General features: G+C 47.5%; 2 protein-coding genes across 14 annotated transcripts in view; both read right to left on the bottom strand.

Moving 5' to 3' along the window:
• Positions 1-536, bottom strand: part of FAXC (failed axon connections homolog, metaxin like GST domain containing) — a 28,654-nt gene extending 28,118 nt beyond the window's left edge. For all 6 annotated transcript variants that reach the window (XR_015708783.1, XM_087776706.1, XM_087776702.1 and 3 more), the window contains exon 1: positions 134-536. Coding sequence is in view for 5 of the 6 variants with exons in the window: in XM_087776706.1 (XP_087632832.1) it covers positions 134-408 (275 nt within the window). In the remaining variant the exon portion in view is untranslated. The remainder of the gene's footprint in view (positions 1-133) is intronic.
• A 5,168-nt stretch (positions 537-5,704) lies between these two features.
• COQ3 (coenzyme Q3, methyltransferase) lies at positions 5,705-20,572 on the bottom strand. 8 transcript variants are annotated; one of them, XR_015708155.1, is made up of 13 exons: positions 20,341-20,563; positions 19,658-19,975; positions 18,962-19,085; positions 18,420-18,572; positions 18,151-18,250; positions 16,331-16,573; positions 15,116-15,275; positions 12,835-13,680; positions 11,874-12,005; positions 11,585-11,765; positions 9,929-9,999; positions 8,885-9,115; positions 5,705-7,233 (listed from the first exon to the last, which is right to left on the bottom strand). XR_015708155.1 is itself a non-coding variant. In XM_087774383.1 (8 exons), exons 1-8 carry the CDS (start codon positions 20,429-20,431, stop codon positions 13,484-13,486), a joined length of 1,386 nt encoding a protein of 461 aa, XP_087630509.1. In that variant the 5' UTR covers positions 20,432-20,563; the 3' UTR covers positions 12,592-13,483. The 8 variants fall into 8 exon arrangements, 2 of the variants coding, with proteins under 2 accessions (XP_087630509.1, XP_087630510.1); XR_015708156.1 differs by lacking the exon at positions 5,705-7,233 and having other exon boundaries at positions 7,612-9,115; positions 12,835-12,914; positions 13,265-13,680; XR_015708154.1 differs by lacking the exon at positions 5,705-7,233 and having other exon boundaries at positions 7,611-9,115; positions 11,585-11,789.
• Positions 20,573-21,119: the final 547 nt, after the last annotated feature.

The raw sequence follows: 21,119 nt of genomic DNA, 5'->3' as shown, positions 1-21,119 counted from the left end.
CTCAGGGGGCTGCGCCCGGCCCGGCGCAGGCCCCGCCGCTGCCGGTCCCCCGCCGCTGCCGGCCGCCCGCCGCTGCCGGCCCAGCCCCCGCCCGGCCGCCGCCGCCGCCGCCGGCAGCCCCCCGCCGCCTCACCGTATGGCCAGCAGCTCGTGGAGCAGGTAGGCGGCGGCGGCCAGCAGGGCGCCGCCCGTCAGGTACAGCGTCTTCTTCCACCAGGAGTCGGAGCCCAGCGCCGCCATGGTGCCGCCCGCGCCCCCGCCCGCCAGCGGGAAGGCGACGATCTCGCCCCCATAGAGGGCGGGCGGCGGCTCCTCGGGCCCCGCGCACCACCCCAGCGATAGGCTGCGGTTGCGGCTCAGGTCCGCCACGCAGGAGCGGGGCGCCGCCAGGCCCACTCCCCACAGCATGCTGCGCCCGGGCCCCGCATCCCCCGCCGAGCCCCCCACCTGCCCTGTCCTGCCCTGCCCTGCCCCGTCCCGTCCCGTCCCGTCCCGCCCCGCCCAGCTCAGCCGCGGCCGCGGGGAGGGCCGCGCCGCGCCGCGCCGGGCGGCTCCGGCGGCTCCCTCAGCTGGCGCTGCGCGGCTGCGCACGGCGGCGGGGAGGGGAGGGGAGGAGAGGAGAGGGGATGGGCCGGGCCGGGCCTGCCCTTGCGGAGGAACTCCGCGTCCCCCCGCCGGGCCCGGGGCGGGAGGGTTGCAGCGGCGGACTCCGCGGCCCGGCCGCGTGACCGTTCTCCAACATTCAGGGCGAAAAGCCCGGCCGCTAACCGCGCTTCACGCCTGGGGGCTGGCGTGGAAGCCGGTCCTGTGAAAGCATCCGTGATCCACCGCTCCCTCACGGAGGAAGCGAGGCCCCGTGTTTTATCCCGTGTCGGGGGCGAAAGGCGCCGCGCCATCGCGGGCCGGCGCGGGCCGCAGCGGGCACTGCCGCCGGCGTCTGGGAACACCTGGCATCCGCGGCGGTTTTCTGTCCGCCGTTCCGACGAGGTGGGGTGGCTGAGGAGAACAGCCCGACGAGCAGAAGGGCACAGCGAAAGGGCAGCAAAGCGACCCTAGAGCAAATCCCTCGAGATGCGTCTGGCACTGAGGGTCCCACTGCTCCCTTGCCTGCAGCCTGCCTGCCGCAGTGGGAGCCCTGGGTGCCCCATGGTGCTATCAGCGGGACTTCGTGTTACATGCTGCCAGATACCACAGCTTGCACATGACACTGACCCTAAACCGCTAACAACACCCTTTGCTTTGTGATTAATACCACTGCCCGAATACTTAAATGCTGTGGTGTGTACACAGCTGCCCTAAAAAGCTCCCACAAGTTAGATATTTCATTACTCCATCAGGGGCAATAGAAGCGACCCAATTCTTCACACAAATGAAGCAACTTCCAGTGTCCGGTTGGGGATAGGCAGGGTCTATGACCAGGGCTCTGTAGACACTTTACCTCAGGGTATGGGACAGATGAGACAAAGGAGGAAGATGAGGAAGGGGAGAGCCCTGAGCGAAGCCGTGGAGTTCCGATCCGTGTGCCAACTTCCCCAAGTGCCAGCGGTGAACAGTTGCACTGGTGTGCAACATCGGTGAGAGCAAGGGTCTCTGCCTCCTGCCTGCGCTCACCGGGAAGGCTGCTGTGCACTGACACTTCCCTGCAGTGGCTCCTTGCAGCATTTTGTTTTATTCCTCGCTTTTAACTTGTTGTTTACAGGTTTGCAGTAACCACAGGCTACAGTGCAAGAGCCCAGTGTTTGTTACATAGCACGTGTTTGATGCTGTGCTGATGCCCTGCTCTCGGGAATTAATGGGATCAGAGAGGTCCCAGGGACCTGGTAAATCTCGTTTCCACAAACAGATTGCTCCCTCCAAAACCTGCTGTGCTCCTTTGCCCTCAGCGAGGTGCTGGCTGAGCACCTTCTTCGCAGCTTTTGGGCCACTTCACGCTACAGATGGCGCACAGGTAATGAAGTAAGAGTGGAAGGCAAGAGCAGCAGCCGCTTCATGCCACGACTGATCATTTGCAGCATGAGGTTTGGTTAAAGTCTTGTGACAGGGCAGCGAAGAGACAAAGAAGAAAAGCGCTTTTTCTCTGCTACAGCACCTGCAAATCTCAGGCTGAAGATTTGTTTCAAGTGGCAGACAGCCTAATAAATCTGTACTGTCACAGCCTGGTAGTTGGTCTCAGCTTTTGCTGCTGCAAGGGAGTTCCTCGCCGTGTCACAGATAAGAGGGATCCAGTTACAGATGGGATCTAAGCTTCTGTGAGGGCAGAGAAAAGTCCTGGGCATCCACGTCCCAGCTGCTGACACTGCTTGACTTTCAGAGGCAAATGAGCTATCCTAAAACCTGCATTTTGAATCAGTGGCCAGCACAGCTGGGGAAGACCTGTGAGGGAGAGGAGAGTGGGAAGAAGGTATTAAACCATTCACATTCCGGAGCTGCCCCAGACAAGGGAGGCAAACCTGGTGTCTGGAAGGAAGCATTACTGCAATTTATGCTCTGGAAGTCAATGCTTTGTGTTGGTAGTCCTGGCTGCGCCTTTGCTGGCATTAAGATGCTGTACAGATGCAAGGGAGACAGTAAGACAAACCAGTTGCCCCAGGATTATTATTTAGTCAGGTGTTTAACATTTGTTCAGCAAGGAGATTGCCACCCTCCTTTTGGACACGGACCTTACGCTGCACTGCTGCTGCTCTGGGTGCGGTGTTGCCCAGAGGCTGCAAGGATCCAGCACACAGTGATGCCACAGCGCGGGAAGCCCCAGCTGCAGATCCCCTGTGCCTCGGGGTGGGTGTTGGATACAGATCCCTGCAGACACCCTGGCAGCCTTGTCGTCCTGCTCGTAAACCAGATTTTAAGAGGTTGGTTATGACCTGCATGGCACTGACCAGACTTGGCCATTTCAAAGGTGCATGTCCGAATGTCACATCTTGGTAGCGAGAGTTTAACAACAGTAAATAAAGAACATGGATAAAACACAAGTTCTGTACCCTCGTACCTGTCCCACACACTTGACTCGCTAGCGGTGCTCTGCCAGCCTCTTCCTCGCGCTTTCAAAGTCTCCTGCCAGAAGATACGGAATCAATTTGGCCAGGCAGTGTGGTAGTCAAGCTTATCTGCTGGCAAAACAGCAAAGAGCATGTCCTCAGCCCGCCTTTTCCCTGGCTGTGGAAGAAGGCAGTGTCCATTCCTCCAGGGAAAGTGCACAACCTCACAAGGCACCACTGTTGCCTGTGACCAATGACTTGTATTAGAGAGGTTTATCAGACGGTGGTAGTGCCCAGGAACCCAAGCCATGGCACTTCGTCCGGCGGTGGGTATCGCTTTCTGCTCCTGTGCGTTTCAGGTGCTGCAGTCTGGGACTGGTTCCTGGCATACCTTTGGGTTTTCACACCTTTGCCTCAAAGAAGCTCACAGGTGATGCACGCCGGACTGACGGCCAGCTTGCTCTCTCGCTCAGGGAGGGTGGGAATCCGGCTCTGCATCTTTGCTAAATTACCACTTTTCATTTTTTTGAGTGGGGAGAATAAGAGCTAACAGTGATACACCCACATGCCTGTCTGGCTGCAAACACACACCGAGCACGGCACAGTCTGGAGCAGTCATCCCTCAGACACATTGTGCAGAGCAAAACAAGATCTATACCTTGAAGTATACTTTTATCTGTAATCTGTTCTAGTGTGGCTGCCTAAAGGAAGGGAGAATAATAGAATAAAATAAGTAGATTTTTCCAGTTAACATGAATCTAAGCCTACTTTGTTATATAGCAAGTCAAGTTTTCTGCTGAAGTCCGCAGCTTGATTTGAGGGCAGGGAGGCACTAACAAACTCATTAGTAGTACTGGCTTCTGCATATTGGTATAAAAACTCTTGATCTTCATTACATTAATCTGTTTGGTTTTTTTTTTTTTGTAGTGTCTTTGTGTTCATTGCACCTCTTTAAAAAAAGCCTGTGGTTATGTTGTGGTTTAACCCGGCAGGCAGGTAAATGCCACACAGCCATTCGCTCACCTGCCCCCGCTGCAGTGGGATGGGGCAGAGAATCGGGGAAAAAAAAGTAAAATTCATGGCTTGAGATAAAGACAGTTTAACAGGACAGAAAAGGAAGGGAAAATTATAATAATAATGATAAAAGAATATATAAAATAGGTGATGCACAATGCAATTTCTTACCACTCGCCCACCAATGCCCAGCCAGTCCCCGAGCAGCGGTCCCCATCCCCCAGCCAACTCCCCCCAGTTTATATACTGGGCATGATGTCATATGGTATGGCATAGCTCTTTGGCCAGCCCGGGTCAGCCCCCCTGGCTGTGCCCCCTCCCAGCTTCTCACTGGCAGAGCATGGGAAGCTGAAAAGTCCTTGACTCATGTAAACACTACTCAGCAACAACTAAAACATCAGTGTGTTATCAACATCATTCTCATCCTAAATCCAAAACACAGAACTATACCAGCTACTAGGAAAAAAAGATTAACTCTATCCCAGCCGAAACCAGGACAGGTTAGCACGGCAGGCTGCTTGCGGAGCTGGCGGTGGGTGCCAAAGCCACACTCTGGGCCCCGTGGTTGCGATGGGTCTTTGAGGAGTCCCACCACAGAAGCTGTCCCGCCTGTATTTTGGCTGAGAACTAACGAAGCTTTTTAAAAGTTAGGGCTCACGCCAAATGCCTCACCCTGATTTTTGCTTTCCCGTACTGCTGCCAACTGGGTTTGAACAGCAGTTTCACGTGCCAGTTCTCCCCCAGGACTTCAAGAAATAGGGCCACCCATTTTCTGCCTGTCTCCCACACCGGTAGCACCCGTGGCTTCTGCTTGTTGCCCTCTCTCTTCCAGCTGGCCAGAGTTTGGGCAGCACGAAGCTTTTAACAGCTCCGTTAATCGGTACAGGTTGTTTTTATGGGTTGCTCTGCCTGAAGCGAAAGTGCCTTGCTGTGCCCATGCACGGTGACCGGCTGTCCCCAGCCAAAGTGACACCCCTGCCCGGGCAGGGCTCTCGCTTCATGTCCTGGCGGGGCATCCTCCGGTGGTACGGAAATGCTTTCCTTCTCTTTCAAATAGCTCTTGTCTGCAGAAGATTTAATTTAACAGAGTTTTGTGGTGAGGGCTGAGTTTATGAGAGGGTGAAAAAAGGCTTTTTCATCGCCAACAGGCTCTCCAGGATCCTTTTGAAATAATCACTGACTGCTGCCAGGATTGGTTTTGTTGCAATATTAATAATCTCTCTGGGCACCTTGAGTTTCATATACACATCTTTTTAATTATTCAGGTAAAAGTAGCCAAGGTAAAGCTCCAAAATGGTCATGCTGCATTTCGGTTTGGATTTAGAAAAGGAGTTAATGATAACTTTAGTGACATACAAAGGTACAAATACATAGGAAACGCAAAACATGCAGAGTCCAAACTACTTCTACTGTGCTATACAGAAGTACCTGTATCTAAGTCCACATTAAGTGCAATTCCAGCAGTTCCCCAGTGTTTACCTTGCACTTTCTGGTAAAGAAAGCCACTTTCTGAGGTGACGCATACCCTGAGACTGCCCCCAATGATGTAAATATCTCAGCATTCCTTGCTTTCACCAAAAAAAAATGGCTTTGCATGAAACCTCCTGCTTTCTGCAGGTGGAAATACTCAGGCTGGCAGCTTGCTGCTAAGTTGGTCACATCCGTAAGTCATTAATACAGAGCCAGATAAACAGAAAACTGACAGACCTCCAGCCTCACGATCCTTTAGTTGTTTTTATTTATTTACAAGCTTTTTGGATGACTGACAACCCTCGTAATGTTTTGGGGGCGGTTACACACTTTTATAGTCAGATCTTTCATGTAAAACTCGCTTGGTAGCAGAATAACGTTGGGAACCAGCTACAGGTTGCTTGCCATAGCCCGGTGTGGTGGTTCCCAGTCTTTGCCCGTTTGTAAGCGCTCTCCCTCTCCCATTTACAGCATCCTCTGATCAGAAGAATTAAGATTTGCAGTACATACTGCTGTGACCTGCTTGGCGTCTCAGTCCATATTTGATTAATAATAGAGATATATGAAGTTTTTGCAGATTTCCTTAAACAGCTTTCCTTTCCTTACCATATTTACTGTTTTCAAAAGATGCATACAGTCTTCAGATATAACCCTGTGAAGTAAGAGGTGTTTGCTGCTGGGAAACAAGTTGTTTAAGCATCTGCCTTAGATTAGCTAGCAACTAGCCTAAGGTGGTAATGACAGAGATAAAAGCGTGAGCTGCTGCAGACTCTGCAAAACGGGGCGGTGTACCATTAGCGAGCACAAACCCTGCCAATCCAGGGCAATAGGACCACAAAATGCGAAGAGGGGATCATTCCAGCGCGACACATTTTCCTGCGAATCAACTCTCAGCTGAAAGCAGTGGGAGGAGAAGGAGAAGGAATGGAAACAGGGAGGAGGAGAGCCCCTTCCAGAGGACGTGTCCCTGAGGCCAGGGCTGTGCTTTCATCTCCTGAGAGCTCTGGAAATAAAGAGGGATGGGAGAGACAGCAGCAGAGCTGATGGCCTGCTGTCTGCAGCCTCTGGGAAGGCAAACTGATGAGCACCATAGCAGATAGCAGGATTTTGGTTTATTGTGAATTTGGTTGTGGAAAAAAGGTGTTTGTCAAGTAGTCCCGTAGACAGCAGCTTTTTCCTTACCTACAGGTAGGACTCGATAAGGGAGAGATGCTGCAGGACCCACAGGGGAACGCTGTCCTGCCTAGACAGGCCATTTGAAGTTTCTTTCATTACCCACTGTGAAGTCCTGCAGCCCGTGGAGCTTCCTCCCTTTCTCGTCCTTTCATGGGACGTCATCTCACCTGACTACAGCTGCAGAAACTTTGGCACCTAGGTTCACCCGGGGTCTCATGCTTCCTCTGGAGAAGGAAAAAACAAGGTGTCTCCAGAGTACTGTCTCAGCAGCTGTAGCAGGGTGAGCCAGGTCTCATCCTCCCCACGCACATTTCTCCATAGCGGACACCCTTTGGCAGGACTTTTCTTGCTGTGGTGTACCGAGAAATGCTGTTCTGGTGACTCAGAAGTCAGCGGGTCATTTTTCCCGGCTGCAGAGCAGAGGCTTCCAGGCAAACCCGTGATCGGGGAACCCTCCCGTGTTCAAAAGTGTTGCGCTCTCGAGGAGTTAGACGGTCTCGCTGTTAGGATGGGGTAGCCAGGTCCCCTTGGTTTTGTAAAGCATAGCTTCAAGGTGGATCAAGGGAGGCGAGGCACTGAGCTGCCGCTTCTCCAACAGCTGGAAGGCAAAGCTGGGAATTAAACCCCAAGTTTCAATGCTGAGGTTGTGCTTCATCAGAGGGCACTCAGGGTGAATCTGCTAACTTCTACAGTTATTTATGCGAGCTGGATACATTCTTCTGAGGTCTCCTTTTTATTGTATGTTTTGTGTACTTTCACTTTTATACGTCTTCAAGTTGTATGTGCTTATTCTAATTCAGGAAAATAAACACCAGATAATTTTCTATATCTTCTATTATTGCAAGTTTTTATAATGCAACTACTGTACAAGGCACTATTAGCAGTTTAATCTCCAAGCTGTTTCAGGGTTGTTTGGCTTTTGTTTTTTGTTTTGTTTTGTTTTTTTTAAGTTAACACATCTCATGAGGACACAACAATGGTTTCAGATTTATTAATGGAACACTAATGGTCTTCACAATCCTTCCAAGCAGAAAACAATTTTATTTTTTAGAAAAAATGAATATTGATTATATCTCTGGAGTGACTCCACATAGGAATAAAAGCACAATAAAATGCAGATCAAAGTATACATCCTGAATTCCTAATGGACTGAGAGGTGGCTGTGCAATTAATGCATGTGTAAGTCAAGACAGGTCAGGTGATTTTACATCCTAGGTGAAATCCCAGCCCTTCTGGCTAGAATAAAACATGACATCATTTTATATTGCTTCAAGAAAAAGGCGCGTGTGTCAATACAAATAAAGTCTACTGTTAGGACAGCCATTAAACGACTAGAATTTTATCCTATAACCTGGAGGAACCAGGGGAAATACAGGCTGATTTTTATCACAAAAACATCGTCTGAAAATAACGTTCTTTTTATTCAAATTGATAGTACTGCTCAATCTAAGCAGAATCAACTGATTTTGAAAGGGTTATAAAAGCAGTGTTCTGCTTTCTAGTGGAGAAAGGGCTGGGAAAAAATATGCGGTTATGATGGCAAGACAGTGCATTACCTAAAAAGAACTATTTTTCAGTCACTCACCATGAAGCAGGAGACAAAGCAACAAAATTCACTCCGAGTTGGAAAAACAGAAATTTATTCTGAAGCAGCACAGAACCAAATAAACCACGAAGTCTGCTTTAGAGGTCCTGAAGGCTGATTGCACACTGAGTGTTACTGCTCCCTCGCAGGCTCAGCAAAGCCCGGCAGAAGCAGTAAGGGAGAAGCGGTGCCGTCGAGCAGTTTGAGAACTTCAAAGGCGAGGTGACGGGGAAGAGAAATTATGCATTCGGGCTTCTGCATTTTTCCCCTTTAACAAGTTAATGTTAGCAATTTTATTAAATAAATGCTGAGTCGAGTCAACGGTGTTGCAGGTTTAGGATACAAGTTGTTCCTACCTGTGGGCATCTTGGGATAGATAGTGAAGAAGTTTGCTATAACTTACGCTCCTGGTAAAAGGTTATTAAATGCAAAGAAATACAGCGGGAATACATCTGCAGGTGGCAGGGTAAGAGATGCTCTACACCAACATGGGGAGCACCATGAATGAGGGAGCTAGCAGCTACCCGTGAGCACTAAGTGACCAATATTCAGTTTGAAGCGAGAGGAGCCCACCTTTGCTTTGCAGGACATTGGTGGGGGTGTAGGCATTTGGAACGAGGCACTGGAGGTTAACATGCAAAAACAAGTGGGAGGCTGTGAATACCTGAACTGTTATGCCTCCATCTGACAAGAAGCCACTCTCCCAACCATCAGTAGTTCCTCGTTGAAGGCACACTTGAACCTGACTGTCCTGTATACCATTATTTCACGTTTCTCATCTCCACTGGAATCACATTTATCTTCCAGGCATCGCTCTTCTCCCTTCTACAAGTTCTGGCTTTTCAATGCTGTCCTCCATTCTGGGTACTCCTGGATGCCTCTCAAATCCCTGCAACTACAGCATCAACACTGATGTGATGATTCATGTTCTGTCTCACTTTTTCTCCTCCAATCTGCTTCATCAGGCTGGCTAATTACAGAAGTTGAGCCTTTTGACTTCTAAACCTCTAGACTGCATGCAATTATTCTTTTCAAGCATTTCTTAGAAATGTGTGGAAAATAAGCCTTTTTTTTTTAATTAAAGGTGAGATTTCAACCTAATGAAAGAAGTTCATAGAATCATAGAATGCTTTGGGATGGAAGGGACGTTTAAAGGTCATCTAGTCCATCCCTCCTGCAATGGGCAGGGACATCTTCAACTAGATCACGTTGCTCAGAGCCCCATCCAGCCTGGCCTTGAGTGTTTCCAAGGATGGGGCACCTACCACCTCTCTGGGCAACCCGTTCCAGAGTTTCACCAAGCTGAGAAGCTGTTTTCAGAAAAACTTTCTACAAGATAGTCTTTATTCTTGTCTCCACTCACAGCCGCTACACATTTCTGTTCCCACTACTTTCTCCCTCCTCTTTTCCATTCCCTAAGAAACTGACACAGAGCATTTGTGGAAAAGTACGTAAAGAAATTGTAAAAACGGCCATGAAATCTCACTGGACCACCAGGGAAGAATGGGCAATGAGATGCCGTAATGAGACATCATGGAAACTTCAAGTTCTGTTTTTATTTAAAAAGGAAATTAAATGCAAATCTCCTCTGAAGCTCTCCTACTACTTAAATTGGGCTTGAGTACAATTAGTGTTTCAGTTATTATCTGAAAGTGCCATTCCACAAGACAGAGTGAGCCAGCCCTGGCCCTGTGCTCCCACTGCTTACCTCCTGGCTGGCGCTAGTCCTTGACAGTGGGAAACTTCAGCTCCCTGAACAGCACAACCGCCCCCAGCACCCTGGAAAAAAAAAAAACAAACATATATATATATATTTACAACTCGGAGAAGCATCGGTCTCAGCAAAGGGGGTGGGACTGGGACTGTGTGGACTGATGGGGGAGACAAGACAACGCGATGAGCCACATCAGAGCTGAATAGCTGAGACCGCCCAGAACAACGTAGTCTGCTCTGCTGGATTTTTTGGCTAGATCAGCTCCTTGCTCCGACTGGTTGTGTTGCAGAAACAAATGGGTGGGAACAGCAGATTCAAGAGTCTACAACCATAAATAAACACAGAGGCTGAAAAAGATAAGGCCCGAACATGACTTTTTCCCAATCTCAAGGCAAGAATCACCTCTTGCCTCACCCCTAGTCCCAGATGTGTGCCTGGTACTATAATATTACCTTTTTTTCCTCCTACCACCCCTATTCCTGTAAGCGTCAAAGCTATGGCTCCATACTTATGAACAACTTGCAACAGGAAAGCTAAAGATTTCCAAATTTATTTGACTTAAATTCTGTCCACTTCAATAGTACCTATTAAATTTCCACAGCAACTGGGCTAAGAGAAGCGTGAAATCTCTATTGGTTTCCTATGCATAGATTTTAAGAAAAAAGTTTCTGCAGCACGAATACGTAGTATGCATTCAGTGCACATTACTGAATTTGATTACACTGTATCAGATGCACATTTATGAATAAAGCAAGGATTAAAAAAAATAATCAACTAAAAAGCAAGGTGTAAGATACTCTTGCAATGTTTGATATCTCACTAAAATGATCTCTAGTTCAATTGTTTACTTTCTAGCTTAAGAAGAGGTCGTTTTAACCAGAGGGATGAAATACAGACAGAATAGTTAGGGTACTCCACCAGGAGAGGAAAACTGGGGACTAGAAACTGAGGATGGATCACATCGGGACATTTGGAGACACGCCGTGAGTACACGGACCCGTTCGAGCAGCCCCCACTCCTTTGCCCACGCCACTCACTAAACTCTCCTAGGTTGACAGGGCTCCTGTACGCATGCAGGAGCAAAAGGTCAGCTGCCTGTGATAAGGTTTTTGTCAAAAACAGGGGTATCCGTGGACAACCAGGTCCATGTGCTCGTGGCCTAAATGCCAGCCATTGTTAATGAGGTACATGAACCCTTTTGTGAGCGCGGGCAGAGAACCCAAGCAGCATCAAAGGCTTTCTGTGCTAAGTGCAATAGAAACAGCAGTGAAAAAAACCAGTTCCTCCCCCAGGCGGCTCACAGTTCAATAACAAAATACAAGCAAGTGGGAAGAAAGGAACAGACGAGAAAGCCAGGATAACAGCTAGTTACACAAACATCTGGATTTAGGACTTTTAAAGCAAACAAAATCTGCTGTTCTATCCCAGTTTTATCTACCTGTTTTTTCAGCTGACAGGTCTCCAAACAAGTAGGTGAAGGGGGGACTGTCCCCCTTGGTAGATGTTTCTAGTCAACTACCCCAGGAATCTGTCCAGGTCTCAGTGCTTTTCGGATACTGTTTCTTTCAATTCACTATTGGTAAAACTTGCAACAAAGAGTCATACAGTTGCAATAACTTAGAAGTTGATTACTTGGCTAGGGGAACTCACCCACATGCCAAAACACGCTGTTAGGAACAAAACCCGCTGGTTATCATCTGCTCTGGCTCCACGTTTTTCCCCAGTGTCACTCCTCTCCTGACGGCTACGCGCTGCTTTGCATGCGTGACTGACGGAGCAGAGACTCCTGTCCACAAGAACATCAGGCAGAAGGAGAAGGACAGCGTTCTTCCTGCGGACAGCATTAGCGAGACCACTACTGAAATGCTGCATCCACTTCCACTGTCGTGCTTCAAAAAGGATGTTTACCACAAAATTTTGTATGAACTCAGAAACTTACACTGTAGCAGTAGCAGCTGTAGAGATAATATCCGTCCATTTATCTAAGAGAAAATTAAGGGGTGACTTGCCTCAAAACTACACCAACTACATTTACAAGACAGGGACAGCTGACAGCAGAGAGGTCCCCCACCTAAGAAATGAAAACGTTAAGACGTCACTGGCTGGGATCTGAGGTTAGACCACTTCAGCTGATGAACTTTTGGAACAAGTTACTTATCGACATAGTTGCTTCTCCACCACTGAACTCTTTACATGAAGATGAATCTCCCTCCCAAAGCCAAGCTACAGCCCAAACAGATATTATAAAGCAGAATTTACTGTCATGGAAGCGATCACACTAGGTAACCCTTTTCAGTCTTAGTACCTATGAATTACTATTATTTCCATTATAAATGAGCGATATTCTTCTGTGCATCATCAGGTCCATCATGAAACTTGGATCCCAAGGCAACATGCAGATGTAGCAAAGCAGCAAGAATGCAAATGTGTAATACCATAATACAGCCCACCAAACTTGTGCATTTCTCCTGCTGTAGAGGTAGCAACAACAGCAAAAAAACCCACCCAACCAACCAACCAAAACCAAACAAACAAAAAACCCCACCCCAAACCTTCTGTTTTCATCCCTGCAAACTGTAAGTTAGAAAAACACAGCTGGCCCACCTCTCTACCCATATACAAGCTGAGAGGAAGAGAGAAGGAAAGAGATACAGCCGTGGACACACACAAGACATTTTATTTAGAAAGTCCTATTTCATCGTAGATCAACACTTTTCCTTAACCTGGCACTAGGACTTTAAGACTGAGTAGGTATGGCACTTCAGTCCTAGGACAGACTGCTAATGTATCATTCTTCTAGCAGAAAGCTCTGGTTGCTTAGCAAAATTTTACCTGCAACTTTACTTCCCTGTATTTGGGTCGAGGGAGAAAGTTGAAATAATAGGCACAGATAGAAGTACCTTTTTGGTGAAGAGACTTCTGATAGCTGAGGCACTCTGGTCTAGGAGACTCTCCTTCTGCTGCAGTTAGCTCACATCAACTGTGGAAATAGCATGACCCGACAAAAAAAGTTTGCTGCTTTGGTTTTTTTTTTTTCCCTCTTCTCAGGGAGAAGGCATAGTATAAAAACAAGTGTTTGTGGGTTTTAAGTGTTTCGTATATTTAACTGACTCAGGTGAGTAACTTAAATATCTAAGGCATTTTATTCATCATACATTATAGTGTTTTTAAACTGATTCTACATTTAAGCTATTATTCTATGGAGATGGGAGTTTTCCTGGTAGGACTGAAAAAGCCGTCAGATAAAAGGGCTTCCTCCAAGCTACTGACAGAATAATTTGCATTTCCCTGTCCAACAATTTGAAACTACTTTCTTATAAAAATACTTACTCTTTAAAAGCTTTTCTCATTTCAATCTTAAATGATTCCTGAGATAACGGGCACTTGTTTTTTTTTCTGAGCCTGCCCTAAAATAGTTAGCCAAAACCAGCATAAGCATTATTAATGCAAACAGCAAGCTTGTTGTTACAAAAGGTTTTATTATGTCCATCTGGGTAAAACCATCTTTTCTGCTCCTGGTGGCAGTCCATCACCACACATCTCCGACAGTCACATGGTCGTGCCAGCTGTGGCTGAGGGCTGTTCCCCTTCCGTCTCTGACGGGGCGTCTCCGGGGCTCGACTGCCCCCGAGCCCCAGATTTCACGGCATGCATTGCATAGTTAACGCTTGTGCTTTCCATCCAGCTCCACGACCCCGAGAGGGGATTATACAACATCCCATTCACAGACTTGACTGTAAAGCCATCTAGAAAAGGAAGAGGGCATAAAGTAACTGATGTTCTTAAATGTTGTAAGTCACTGCAACATCAAACCCTTTAGAACAGCGAGTCTGAAACACGCTTCTTCCCCCGAGCTGGGGAGCAGTGCTGCACAAGCTGGCCTTCGTCAGACACCACCACAAGCGGCGGCAACAGGCACCACTGGTGACAGTGGGTTCTGCTACTGGCAGCAGCAGCGATAGCTCTGTGCCAAGCCATGCATCATTAGCACGCTATATGGTGAGCCGCTGCAAAGTGGGATGCTAGAAACCCCAGCTTCACAACACTGCGCTTATGTGACTGGTAGCATCTTCTGTAGGTGGAGACATTCTTCAGATTGACATCACACACTTCAAAGTGAAACTCTAAGCATATCTTTGGAAGGAGTCTGCAGATTCCCCTTAGGAATGGAAAATATAAGAGGCAGAAGAATGCCATCAAGGACTCAGTGCAAGTAAAGAGTGATTTAGCACTCCCTGCTGAGCAGCTCTCAGTTCACTGCACGGCTCTGCTGTGTCCCAGCAGGATACAGGAGGGAAGGCAGAAAACAAACACCCTATCGAAACAAATCACTCCACTGCACTTGCTTCTCCTTTTGAAGGCAGAACGGAAAGAACCACCAGCATCTGAACCGGTACTAGTCATGTTCCTTACTGCGTCACTGCAAAGTGCCAGGAGAAGACCTTGCCAAGAGGATGGCTCAACTCATACTTCAGCTTCTTTACAGTGAACTAAAGCAAAGTGAAATATTCAGTGAGAGGGTTTTAAAACATCCACAGGGAATGAGGGCAATGGGCAGAACTCTTCCCACCTCAGCGCTTTGTCTATTTTAAAAGCAATCAAACCAGGGCAATTCAGTTATTTCTTCAAATTAGTATTATATTGGCTAATGAATCCGTGATAGGTTTCATCTTCACGTTTTTGAAGAAATATTTTAGTAACGTAACATGGATAAAGAATGCAATGCAGCACCCAAAAATAAAAACGCCTTCTCCCAAGGGGAAGATGACAAACAATGCATTGGCAACAGTGCAGCGCTGGAGTGCCAATACAGTTATTTTCTCAAACCTGACCTAAAGGATACAAACCACTTCAGAGCGTACATTCTGCCACCAGAACAGGATGGAAAACCTTGGCATTTTCGCTTAGGCTATCAAACAGTGGGGCACCTGTAACGGTGATTTTGTTTGAGTAATCTCTGCATTCTTAGGACTCCACTTAGTTTATTTACTTTATGCAAAATCCAGTAAGGAGTAGTGTCTTTAAACCAGAAATGATACTCATAATATATGACTGGTAACTCACACAGGAAAGGCTGTGTACTGTGGTTAGCACTCACCCCACCTATCTTATCCCCTTGCCATTTCTACAGGGAGCATTTGAATCTCTCTCTGCATTCCCATCATCTGGCCTGGAACTTACTTGATTCCAGGATGTGCTCCAGCTCTTCCGGGGGAACAAACTTCTCCCACTCATGTGTTCCTTCCGGTACAATGCCTATCATTTTTTCTGCAACCACAATTCCCAGGACATAGGACAACTGCGTTTTATTGATTGTAGTAATGAATAAAGAACCTTCAGGCTAATTGAAAGATTAAAATGTTCAATTAGAAGAATTTTTTTTTTTTAAATTGTAAACTTAATTGCATTAAAACACATAATTTGTCTATCTACAAGTCTACATGGTCATCATATCATAATCAAAACAGTCAACATAATCAAAGTCTCAGATGGTCCGATACCATTTCCTTGCCCAAAAAACATCTAACAAAGTCACTTATAGCGTAACATTGCCCAGGAAATGAGTAAGTAAAAGGTATTAAGGTATATATAATAGCTATTGTAAAAAGAAACTTCTTTTTAACTAAAACCAAAGTAAGATGTGCAATACTGCCTAATTTTTGAGACTGCTGAATGCCGTGCTTGTTTTAATGATTACAGGGTCAAAAACCAAAGCCAGAAATGAATTCTAAGTACTAAAGAGACTGTTTGGTAGAGATAAAGGATAATTTCTACGTCCCCAGCAGGCTGAAAATTAGTTAAGCATTCCATTCAAATAACCTATATTCTTTCTGATGACCCAAAAGATAAATCAAAAGATTAAAGGAAAGCTGCTGCTTGTGCACTGGGCCTACCATCCTTCTTCACAAATGAAATAATATCAAGAGGAATAAAGCAACACCTGATTATCTCCAAGCATAACTATCTGATGTGATGCTAGAGCTGGAATAGAATCTCATGAGTCAGAAACATCATTACAGTCAGTTTCAATGCAGCCTTGAGCCACAGCTGTCCATCAACAGCAGCACTGCCACGTTTTCTCTCACCTAGGTGAAATCAGATGCAACCAGATTTCTTAAGGTCTTGATGCAAAGCAACACTGCAATGCTAGGTAATGCCATTAACACTTTTCTAAGGCAGCGCTGGGGAAATAAATTTCCTCGTAACTTTAGTTACTGAAGTTGGGAAGACGTACTTGCATCATGGAAGAGAATGGAAGGCACCTCTGGAGCATGGTTCAGACTTCAAAGTGGAGAAACGAATGCAGATGTAGGTGTTTTCACATTCCTTGAAATGAAAGCCTTAATAATAAAAGAGAATAAATATTCCCAATAATGAAAGCAAAAACTCTCTTACCTTTAACACCTGAGAGCAACACTTGATAAACATTTCAAGGTCAGCCACATGCTCCACTACTTCAGAAGCTACGATTACATCAAAGGTTTCCATACACTCTTCCACAATCTCCTCCAGTGAACTGGACTTGTACTGTATTCTCTTGGCCAGGACCGGATCAAATGACTTGTGTTGATCTGCTGTTCTAATGTTGTCCTCCAGAGGATCAATTCCAGTAACCGAAGCTCCCAGTCTACCTAGAGGCTAATAATACAAAGTATAATTTATTCTCTGCATGAAAACAATTTGCTTAAAGGTGTCTGCAACTTTGCAATGTACATACATGATGCAGAAAGCATCTATCAGAGAACAAGACAAACAATAGTGAATGATGAGCTCTGATCCAGCAGTTTTATTTGAAATGTTTATTAAAGCAAAGAAAATAATATACTGGAATATACACATTTAAATTGTCTTTTAGAATAAAATGTTCTGAATCCATTTTGTTACACCAAATAAAGAGTTCCTCCACTATTACCCTCAGATAGAGGAAAAACAAAGGGGGAAAATCAACACAGTACTTAAAGGGGGAAAGCAATGCCGTATTTAATTACTGTCATTACTTTCTTCAACATCCACCCGCGATAGTAAATCCTCATATCTTTTTAATGGTTACTTAATATATGATTATCTCTAGGACTCTCTCACTGATGAGAACTAAACACTGATGTTTACTAGGATAGCATCAGGCTTGGCTGTCACTCAAGTTTCTCCAGTGTCTTCTTACTCATGGGTTAACACCTCAGCCATCACCTCTTTTGAAACTGAAACACGCTGCAGAACATGACCACACGTATGTTATTCCAACCTGAAATTCACCGGTTGTTCAGCCTGAGAAGGCGAGGCAGCACACCAGTTTTGCCAGCCTTGTTGGAGAGCAGGCACTTGCCAAGACCACAGGATTTTGCTCAAAATAAAAGAAGAAAAAAAAAAAAGCCACGGGGAGAGATTTAAGTCCTTTTGTAACACCTCGTTTCAGGTGCTGATGAAGTTCCCAGAGTAACTCAGCCAGATCTGTAATCCTAAACTTGCAAGCCATCCCTAGTCTATTGATAGGACATAGCACTGTTCAGAGCCCGCGTGGCCACAGGGTTCCACCACAAATAGTTACATCTCAGTCCCAGGTTTGCGTAGCCTCCTCGGGAAGCAGCTGTAACATCAGCCCCTGTACCGGGAGAATCTCTCCGGACAGAGAGGAGGTATGTCTCAGGTGTTTGACATTATTCCACACTTTTCCCATGAGATCAAAGCGAAGGCGAGAATCCCTACGCCAATATAAAAAACTGAAGAGAAGCAATTCAAAGAAATGAATATTTAAGAACGGGTTTATAATTGAAAATACTTCTTTGGTAATGAGGATTGTCATGATTAAAGTATTCTTGCCTAGGCACCAAATTAAAAAAAAAGGAAAAAGAAAAAAAAAAAAGAAAAAAAAGCTGTCATACTGTGACAGCTAGAATCAAGCTAGAAGCCTTTTACATCATTCTTCCCCTCTCCTTTTCTTTACAGTGTTTGAAATCTTATTTTTCTGATGAACCCCAGGATTTTACAATTTCTCATTACCAATTCCCTCCTTTTCTGTAAACCACCACCACTACGCAAACCAAATACTCTATGAGGTTCGTAGAATGCACTGCACTCCAGAACATTCGGTAACTAATATATCATAGAAGAGAGAAGCTCCTCCCCAGAGGATTAGAAATTAAACAGTGTAACAGTAAAACATTTCAAAACCTTTGTAGGCTTTTTAACAAGAGAAACCGGAGCACGCTGTTTCTTACCTCACTTAGCAGTCCACCGCCACAGCCAACGTCGAGGATCTTTACTCCAGAAAGTGGGGTTCCCAGATGATAATTACTACTCATGTTCAACAGAGTATCTCTGAAAGAAAAGGGATGTGATTAATGGCAAACACACAAGATGGTTTAGCAGATGCAATATGTAGTTACCTTAAGTACTGATAATTGTTTCTCTTTACAGTGTTTCCTGAGGTTATGCAGAAATAGCAGATATATAAAAAAAAAAAAAAAATCGGTCTTCAAAATCATACCTAATAAACGGCACTCTAATATCATTCATAGAATGAAGGGCTGAATATTCTCCTTCTTCATCCCACCACTTATGCGCCAGGAGCTGGAATTTTCTCATTTCCTTTGAATCCACTGATGAGTGTGAAGTGCTGAAAAGTCTCTTCATGGTGAGCCTAAATAATGAAAGCTGAATGTCATGAAACTAATACCGGTATTTCATGTCAGCTGAAATATGGGAAAAACAAACTCTGCAACAGAAAATGAAAAAAAAACAAAAACAAAACAAAAAACCCCTCCTGTTCCTTTAGAAATTCTAGTTATACTTGATTAAAACCAAACAGATTTTATGCACTGTATGTATAACGTATCTTCCCAAACAGATGGCTGCACACCTGTAATTTTTAAGTTATTAATTAGTAAAACAAAAATAGGCCACATCAAACATTTAAACATTTGTGAGATTTAAAAATTACTTTATGTGACACTGTCACAAAGTAGAACTAAATTATTATAGAAAATGACAGTCCTTGTCCCATAGGATTACTTGAGGTACAGTACTTACATGCTGCTTTTTATTTCAGTCCGAGAGACAGGCAGGGTACTACTGGATTTCAGCTGTATCTTCCAGTTGTGGTTCTGAAGGGTACCTCTCAGGCCTGTCTGAAAAGACAGATCAGCATGGTCATCTGCATAAATAAAAGAAAAGCAACCAAATGGAAAACATCAGCTTTATGAGAGCTCACAGGCAAACCCCCTAGTTTAACAGTGCTCCCCTCGAACAACAATACTAACTGTGCAAATCTTTACACGTTTACTCATTATTGTACTTAGGGAGTGCATGGGGACTAAATAAAAGAGCACATGCTAGTTTACCATCCCAGTACTTCTCAAAATATGTACGATGACATTTTTCAGAGCCTGAATGAAAAAGAACTTTTCACGCAGCTGAAACATTTCAGTTAGCGAGAATTTCACCAAAGTGTTTACTCTGACCACAAGCTGTGCATACACATGCTTAGAGTTAACACAGGGCTCCGATGTTTCATTACATATTGGAGTAAGAAATGTATGTCTGCACGCTCATTTTGTGTCATATGAATTGGGTAAGGAAACATAAGTAAGAAAACCTGATGGGTGGCGCAAAGACAGGCCAAGGACACAGTCTTAAAACCTGTTCTCCACGCCTGCTTCGGCAACGCACACTCCCTCACCACCCAGCTGCTGCCCGGCCACCAGCAATCCCAAACCACAGCAATACCTCGCTTCCCCCAGAGCACCGGCCCCCTGAAGATGACTTTGGGCCGCAGTGAGCGATGGAGAGACCTGCGGGTACCTCTGGGAACACCATCGCGCCGAAGGGCTGCACGGGGGCCAGAGGAGGTGGCGGGGGGGAAAGACGTCTCCCTTGGGAGAGCTCTGTGGGAGGTGTGGAGACCCCGCCAGGGCCTGCCGCCGGAGGCCCGACGGGCTGGCGTTGGGCCGGCTCGGCGCTCGGCTGGCTCCCAGAGCAGCCTTGGCGGCACGGCGGCGAGCACGAACGCGGTGCAACCGGGTGAGAAAGGCCGGTCGGTGCCTGCTGTGGGAGAAGAGCGGCAGCGCTGCAGCCCAGCTGACGGCCGGTGGCCAGGCCGCTCCCGCCGAGGCTGCCGGGCGCCCTGGGGACAGGCGGAGGGGGCCAGGCCGCGGCCGGGACGCCGAGCCCAGGCCGGCCGGCGGGGCCGGGGGGACGCCGCCAGGGCCTGCCAGAAACGCCGGCCAGGTGGGGGCCGGTGGGAGGTCTGCGGGGGCCCTGCGAGGGGGCTGGTGGAGCGACGCCCCGTTAGGGCGGCTCAGCCGCGGGGGGCGACGCGGGCCGGGCAGCCCCCGCCGCTCCCGGGCACCGCACCGGGCCGGCGCCCGCCGTCCCTCCCTCCCGCCCGCGCCCTCCGCCCGCCTGCTCACCGCCCGCAGCCCCCAGCAGCGCGGCCTCCGCCCGCCGGCGCCCGAGGGCGCGGGTGAGAGCGCGGGCCGCCCCGCCGCCGCCGCCCCACATCGTCGCGGCCGCCGGGCGTGCAGCGCCGAGACGGTGCCGGCTGCCTCCCGAGGCGGGCGCCGGGAAGGTTGGTTCCGCCCGGCGCTGGGGCCCGGCCTGGCCCTCGGCCCCCGCCCGCGGCCTCGCAGCCCGGCGGCGCTCGCCTTTGGCCGCGGGGCCGGGCCGGGCCGGGCCGGGCCGGGCCGGGCCTCCCGCCGGCCGCCGCCCGAGGCAGCGGCTGCTGCCGCGCCGGGCGTTGTGGGGCTTCGCCGCGGGGGCAACGCCGCCGTTTAGAATATTTCATAAAACCTATGTATAGATATTTCTAATATTTATTATTAAAATTTTACCAATGTTTATTTTATAAAATCTAAGGGAAGCAAAACCAAAACGCTGGACGGACCATTCCAAGCACTTGTTCAAGCTTGTATTTTACAAAAGAAGATTCCGGCTTCAGAAGATGCGGCGCCAGCAGCAAGAAGCAGCGCGGCGCGCACCTTTCCGCGCACAGTACCTTTCCCCGCACGGCAGGAAAGCCCTGCGGCGGCCCGGTGCGTTCTCCCTGCGGCCCTGCCGCCGGCCCGGGCTGCCCCGCGGGTGCAGCACCTGGAAGCTCTGCTGAGAATGAGCACAGTGGCGTTATTTAAATGCCTGCCCCCTTACTCCTGCATGTGGACCTGATCCTCGCGTGTCTTGGAACGAGAAAACG

Source organism: Nipponia nippon, unplaced genomic scaffold, assembly GCF_047370975.1.
Source record: "Nipponia nippon isolate SJK-2023a ecotype South Korea unplaced genomic scaffold, ASM4737097v1 scaffold_4, whole genome shotgun sequence".
NCBI lineage: Eukaryota > Metazoa > Chordata > Aves > Pelecaniformes > Threskiornithidae > Nipponia > Nipponia nippon.
Note: the sequence above shows the minus strand (reverse complement) of the source record. Positions and strands in the feature narration are given on the sequence as shown.